This window comes from Alligator sinensis, unplaced genomic scaffold (assembly GCF_000455745.1).
Source record: "Alligator sinensis unplaced genomic scaffold, ASM45574v1 scaffold280_1, whole genome shotgun sequence".
In the NCBI taxonomy this organism is placed as follows: Eukaryota; Metazoa; Chordata; order Crocodylia; family Alligatoridae; genus Alligator; species Alligator sinensis.
Genome location: NW_005841835.1, coordinates 1,942,004 through 1,948,857, shown reverse-complemented (window position 1 = coordinate 1,948,857; position 6,854 = coordinate 1,942,004). Strand labels below are relative to the sequence as shown.

Here is a 6,854-nt window from a genome sequence, read left to right as displayed (position 1 = left end):
TTCCTGCTGGTCCTTTAGGCACAGGAAACATGTCTTGGCAAAATCAGAGAGATTATCCAGCAGTAGGTGCTGGAGAAGACTGAAGTGAGTAATGAAGATTTGCATAATGCAATAAAGATACCACTGAAGTTGCACAGTCTACCAGCCGGTATGGCTAACGGGCTTTCATTTTAGAAATGTCAAACTGACCTTTTCAAGGAGCTTTAATTTAATCATTTTCAATGATAACAAGTGATAACATTGAAACAATACGTTCAAAACAAACTACTTTGATAATTATCCATAAAACACATTTAATTCCTGCAGAATGTCAGCTTCATTGAATCAGTTGTTTTCCAACAGAAGACTGTTCTCTCGCAACATTTTCCACCACCCCCAGTCAATACCGGTTTGCCAGCTGGCAGAATTTGCTGCTCCTGTTTCTGCATTGGCTTCCTCTCTTCTGCTGTGAAATGGGGGATGCTTCGAGTTAGCCGGTTGAGTTCCAATGCATGGAGCCACCTAGTGGATGTCACACATTGGGCTACTAAGGAATGGTATGAAAGGTGTGCAAGTGAGTAAAGGCATGTGACAGAAGGTTTAAATGGTTTAAATGGATGCAAACAAGGCAGGTTCACAAGCATAGGTATGGATGTGAGAGGAATGAGTGGCGAGCAGTAAAAAGAACAGGGGAGGGAATTAGGCATTGAGGGAGGAAGAAAAGAAAAAAGTGATAAAAACAAGAGTGATGAAGAGTCTGTGTACAAGAGAGAAGGGGTCATGGATAGTAAGACCCCTTTAAAAGTCACAGTTAATCGACTACTTGCTGTGTCTCTCAGCAGAGAACATCTCTGGCCAGCTCTGATCCTAATGCCTGGTAATTGTTGACAAATGCCAGGGTAATCTTGGCACTTGTTTACTGCAGAGCTGCACATCCTCGAAATTGTTTAGATAAATATAAGGACGTTATTTATATTGCCAGTCGCAAAGGGAGATTTGCAGTCAGTTTCCCTCAGATTTTGCAGCATTTAAGGTATTTCCATGGGAGGCCAGGCAATATCTGCAGACAGAAAGGCAACTGTATCAGTTTATCCAAAGTGTAAATGGAAAGCCACCTTGCTTGGTCCTGGCATAAGGAGATGGGGAGAGTGGAGGAAGGTGTTGCCTTTTGATAGTAACCATATCTCGAGTTAGAAGTGCTGGAGCATAGTGATATTCACACCTGGCAGGTTAGAAAGAACCAGAACAGGCATTGCCTTCTCAGTCTGAGCACTCTGTCACCTCCTGCCCTGCTTCCTTGCACTAAGGAAAGAGGAGCTAGTATCCCAGGAGTGAAAGGCAAAAGCTTACCAGAGAAAAGAACATGCTAGTGCCCAAGCAAAGATTCCTCTCTGTTCTAACAGGCACAGAAAGAGCTCTCCAGGCAAAAGGGAGCCAAGGACTCAGATGGTTCTTGCCAAGGGCTCGGGATTAAGACCCATTAACAATCCAGAAATAGAATCATCAGAATGGAAATGCAAAGAGTTTGTAAATGTTCAGACAGTCTACACATGAATCCTGCATAAAGCAGCCTGTGATTCCATGAAGTGCCTGCCACTGGGGAGGCTGGGTTAGAGTAGCTGAGAACTAATGCACCCCCTGCTGGGAGTGGGTAGGACTGCTACAGCTGTGTTCTACCATACCCTGCTGGTAGAGGCTGGGTGGGACTAGCTGAGAGCTCTCCGCACAGCTGGCTCTTCTGCTTTATTCCCAGTAGCATTCTTTTTGACAGAGGAGGGGAGTAGGATAGCTTGTCCGGGCAGCTGAGTGCTTTTCATTTCCCAACACAGAGTCCCCAGCTGGGAGAGCCTGTCCCATATCATCTCCCTTATAACCTGCTGCACCCAGGCTTGTCCATTGCCGGTGCCCAATGTCCACTGCTGGTACACAAACGCTGAATTTCTCCTGCACCAGTACCTGAACCCGTCTCCAGTGAAGGCAGCACAGGAGACTGGTAGGGGGAGAATGGTGGGGCATGTGCCTCCCCTGAGATTGGTCTCTGATTTGGCATCACTCAGGATGGGGCAGTTTTTTTGTCGTGCGAGTTGGCGGCATGGGGGGGCACTAAGTTGTGGCACAGAAATACAGGACTGGATATGGGGCTTTTGGTCCACCCCCGGGCCCACCCACAAATTGTGCCCCCCCCAGACTCAGGAGGCATCAGTCATTCCTGGCAGCAGTGCTTCATACCTGGGAGGGAGGGCTGTGGTTGGGAGCACTACTGCCACCATGCAAGAGCCAGCGCGCTACCTCCGAGTAGTCCCTGCCTGCCAAGGCAAGAGTCTGGAGTTCACTGAAGAATTACCCTCTCCCCACCCCAGGCCCCAGGAAATCCACCTCCCAGCCTCGGGCCCAGCTGGCACTTGTCCCTGGTGCAGTGAGCATGGCTCCTTCACAGCTGTTGGCAGTGGAGGCATCAGAGGGTTAAGCTGTCAGCTCTGTAATGTTAAACAGGTGTCAAAGGCGCCTCCACATATCTGCAGATTGAAATCAAATTCTTTGCAGTATAAAAAGATAAATTACCCAGGCGATTCCCGCCTCATCCCACTCATCAGGCCAGCGCCAGACGGCAAGCAATTTTTTTTTTTTAATGTGCTAACGACCTAATCAAGCAATCAAGTCGGAGAAGATTGCGGAGTGACCCCGAGCATCCATCTGCCAGCGAGACCCCGCCATTCATTTCCATTCCGCCATGTACTTCCTGGGAAAGAGAGGGAGAAAAAAATCCTAAACAAATTAACACCCAATTTTCCGTGAGTCTAATTAGTTAAATGAGGAGGTGTTTGGGGTGTCCTGGGGGAGGGAGGGGCTGCCTCTCAGAGAGGCGCATGGTAACTCCATGGCATTAATTAGCGCAGGTCAATGGCGCTGTTCCCTGGGGACCAGCTGCTTTAATTTCCCGTGATATTTCAGTGCCTGAGGCCCATCGATTCAAACTGAAATTAACTTATTTTTCAATCAGGCCCGGGCTGCCCCTGGGGCTGACTCTTCCTTTGCCTCCTTCTGAATAGACCTCAAGCAATTTTTCATCTAAAGCTGATGCCTTTCTACTGCGGGCAGGGAGGGAATTGAGGGAGGGAGGAGGGAGAATGAGACAAGAGGAATGGAAATCAGAGAGAGAACACTAATAGATTTCTGTGAGCCCCCCCCCCTTGATGCTGCCCGCATCTCTGCTTGCTGCTCCCCCAGGTCACAGCCCAGAGATTATTCTGCCAATTTTCAGAGAAGATGAGGGGCTTTTCAAACTGGGAATTCAGGGCAAGCCATGTGGATCAACCCCCCTCCCTCCCCCCACCCTGGCACATGCCGCCTGGGCCCAGCCCTCCCCACAGGCATCACTGCACACAGCCTCCCTCTGCAGCTTAGACACCCAGTAAATAATGAAAGAGAAAATCCCAAGCACAGGAGCCAAAAGCCGCTAGAAAGAGGCACTGCAATGGGAAATTAATTACATCCTGCAGACAGGGGTGGGAGTTGTTGTGAAGCTTGGCCCTTTTTGCTCTTGTGAGGGCGAAAGAAATATGTGCGGTGTACTGCCCTGGGAATGAAAGCCACAGCTGCTTCAGGTGGGACAAGCACAGCCCCTTCTGGGAGAGACATGGGTCCTGGTGGAGAAAAGCAGCATGGCACTCCCTGAGGGAGATGCATGCTTCTGCCCCTGGGAGGTAGTGATGGTGCTTAGGAGGCTGTCTCTCCCCAAAGAGACTGAGGAGCACTGGAAGAGCTTTGTAGGTAGAGGTCCACTGCTAGGGAGGTAGAAGTCCCCATGGGGCAGCACTAAGGGGCATCAGCAGAGTTGCAGGAAGGAAGCTAGCCCATCACTTGTGTTTTGCTGGCTCCATTCAGCCCTTTCAGTCCTATGGTTTGTGTCAGCAGTTACCATGTTTTTACATCTATATTGTTTTAGCTTCTGGTTCCTTAGGAGGATATTTGTGTTCATTCTCACATGCACATGCGCTTGCACAAATAGTCACAAGCATGCTGGCACCAACACATAAGCTGACATACAGCCTCCTCAGCCCACGTGGAGTGGGGGCAGCCTTCACTTCAAGAGCCAAGTCACCTGGCCTCAGTAAACTGCAGCTCCCTTTTCTGTTGCCCTTTGCAGGTGTGGTTCCAGAACCGCCGGGCCAAATGGCGAAAGCGGGAGAAGTGCTGGGGCAGGAGCAGCGTGATGGCTGAATATGGGCTCTATGGCGCAATGGTACGGCACTCCATCCCACTGCCAGAGTCTATTCTCAAATCTGCCAAGGACGGCATCATGGAGTCCTGCGCCCCTTGGCTACTGGGTAAGAAACCAGTCCCCTTCATGGGGCCCATGGGGCACAGCCAGTAGTCAAGGGAGTGAGGAGTTAAAATGAAGGAAATTTGAGCTATACTGAAAATGCTGAATAAAGGGAGGAAATGAATGAGCACTTGCTCTCTCCTCCAGAACACAGGGACACTGCTACTGCTAATGGCCAATGGGCCCCAACTCCTGGAGCCTGGGCTGTGACTGTCAGTCACTGGGTCTAGACTTATCTGTCCCCAGCTCCAGACTCATGGTGTGAAGCTGTTGGTCCCTGAGCTAAGAAGTATGTAGATAAGGCTGCTGACCACCATCCTAGGCTCCCCTGACATGGGATAAAGGATATTGGGCCCCAGTTCCTCTGGTATGGATTTCCCTGGACTCAGAGTCAATAGAAGATTGGTTTCCATTGAAGGGCTGGAAGAAGTTGTTTAGATCCAGCTCCTGCAAGCCTGTGTGACTTTGCTTGGGGTGAGGGAGCCAACTTGTCCTCTCAACAACCCTTTTCTGGAGGACTGGAGAGGAGTGCCCCCTCCAGCTGCCTGAGCTCCCTCCAGCTGTGCTGCTCCCTCCTGTGTGGCTCCCTCCTGTGCTGCTCCCTCCTGTGTGGCTCCCTCCAGCTGAGGGCACCAAACTCCTGCCTGTTGCTCTCGGGTGGGTGTGTGGGCTGTATAGATGTGGATGTAGTAAATTCCCTTTCACGCTCCTGCTCTTTGCTTCCTGTTTTCTGATCTTTCAGACTAATTCTGCCATAACACTGACTTGTGGCACCTTAGAAACGGACGACCCTGTCCTTCTGTCCATGAAACTGAGAGCGAGAGAGGCAGAGGGCTGGGCTGTGAATGAGGGAAACAGAGGCAAAGGGATGATAAGATGCAAAGGGCTTCTGTAAATGAGAGAATAGAGACTACCCACTATACCTGCCTTGTCCAAGTGAAAGGGCTGCTATGCTGGCCCTTTCTCCTTTTCCATCTTGTCACTGCTAGCCATCACTTCACTGTCTCTCAGCACTGGATGGCCTATTCTGTTTGATCTCTCAAAGCCCTGCCTTGCAGTTATCCCTCGGGGAAATCCCTGTCTCTTTGTGGCATTTAAACTGTGTCCCCTTACGGGACATCAAGACTTAGGCATATATGTCCGTCTCAGACCTGGCTCTTCACAAACACTGGTTCCACACTGGTGTTCCCTCACATCTGCCCTGCCTTTAGCAGAACGTTGGCTCTTCCCTCAGGTTTAGCCTGTGTGGAGCGGAGCGAACATAGTCTTGCCATCCAGATCTGCCCTGCCTCAAGCACAGAGCTGGCCTATGCTCCCCAATCAGGACTGACCTGCCTTGAGCACAGAGATGGTACCCGCTCTCCTCTCAGGGCTGGTCTGCCACTAGTAGAGAACTGGCCTGAGCTCCCCCTCATACAGGGCCCAAAACAATGGGCTCTCTCTGACTGCTGTTTGAAGCAAGGGTTTCTGCTTTTCCTTAATTCTGGCCTCTCTTTATCTTTGCTGTTTTCAGTTCAAGATGGCTTTCCCATGCCCAGGCGCTTTTCTAAACCCGAATACCAACAATTCTTTTTAGGGATGCACAAAAAGTCTCTGGAGGCAGCAGCTGAGGCAGGAAGGAAGACAGAGGTGGAGCGCCCCGCCCTGCCCAAGCTTGACAAGAGTGACAAGGAAGAGAGGGGCCCGGATCCCAAAACCACCATTTCCCAGGAGGAACTGAGAGAGAACAGCATTGCTGCCCTCAGGGCCAAAGCTCAGGAGCATAGCACCAAAGTCCTGGGGACCATCCCTGGGGACTCCCCAACTCCCGTCAGGAAGCCAGAGAAAGAGGAAGAGGAGGCAGCAGCAGAGGATGAGAGACAAACGGAGAAATCAAATTCATCACAAAAGGAGGAGAAGCTGATCTAGGGGAAAAGAGATGATGGAAAATGGCCCCAAAAGACTCTCTTCCGGGGGCTGCAGCCTCCCCTCAGACTGACAAGGCCCCTCCTGCAGCCCCTGCCCAGGGAGTGAGGCCTCTCATGGTCTCTGCATTTCAGGAAGCCACAGGCTCAGGCCAAGTTTTGCCTGTCAGGTGTGTCCAGAGACTGTTCCCCTCAGGGGTATTCCAACTCCATTCCCCACTCTGCCCTCAGGAGTCTTCCTGCTTCCACCTCTCCCCCCCTTTCTGGGAGATCAGAAACTGTCCCCATCTTCATCTGAGAGGAAACTGAAGCCAGTTGAGGCTTTGGGTCCCTCTGCACTAGCCTCAGAACCACTTTGGGTTTCTCTGACCTGGTCCAAATTGTCCAGTCTCAAGAGCGAGTCTGAGTCCCACTTCCACCCAAACTCATATCAGAGCAAGGCTGCTCCTGCTCCAGTTTCACCCACCCCCAGGCACTGGGTCAGTCTGTCCCCAGCTGCAGTCCCACTTGTCTCCGTGCAACACTCTGCTCTTGCCTGAGTTCCACCAACTTCCAGCCTCTGGGCAAGTCCCTTCCCAACCATTACTCCCACCAGAAAACCTGCTGTTGGCCATCAGCAGGAGAGGCTGGGACACCCTTCCAAGCAG

At 51.2% G+C, this 6,854-nt stretch overlaps 1 protein-coding gene across 1 annotated transcript in view; it reads left to right on the top strand.

The window, feature by feature from the left end:
- VSX2 (visual system homeobox 2) overlaps positions 1-6,854 on the top strand; it is a 31,137-nt gene extending 24,283 nt beyond the window's left edge. The window contains exons 4-5 of the mRNA XM_006015392.3: positions 4,127-4,307; positions 5,880-6,854. Of these exons, the coding sequence (XP_006015454.1) occupies positions 4,127-4,307; positions 5,880-6,211 (513 nt within the window). The 3' untranslated portion in view covers positions 6,212-6,854. The remainder of the gene's footprint in view (positions 1-4,126; positions 4,308-5,879) is intronic.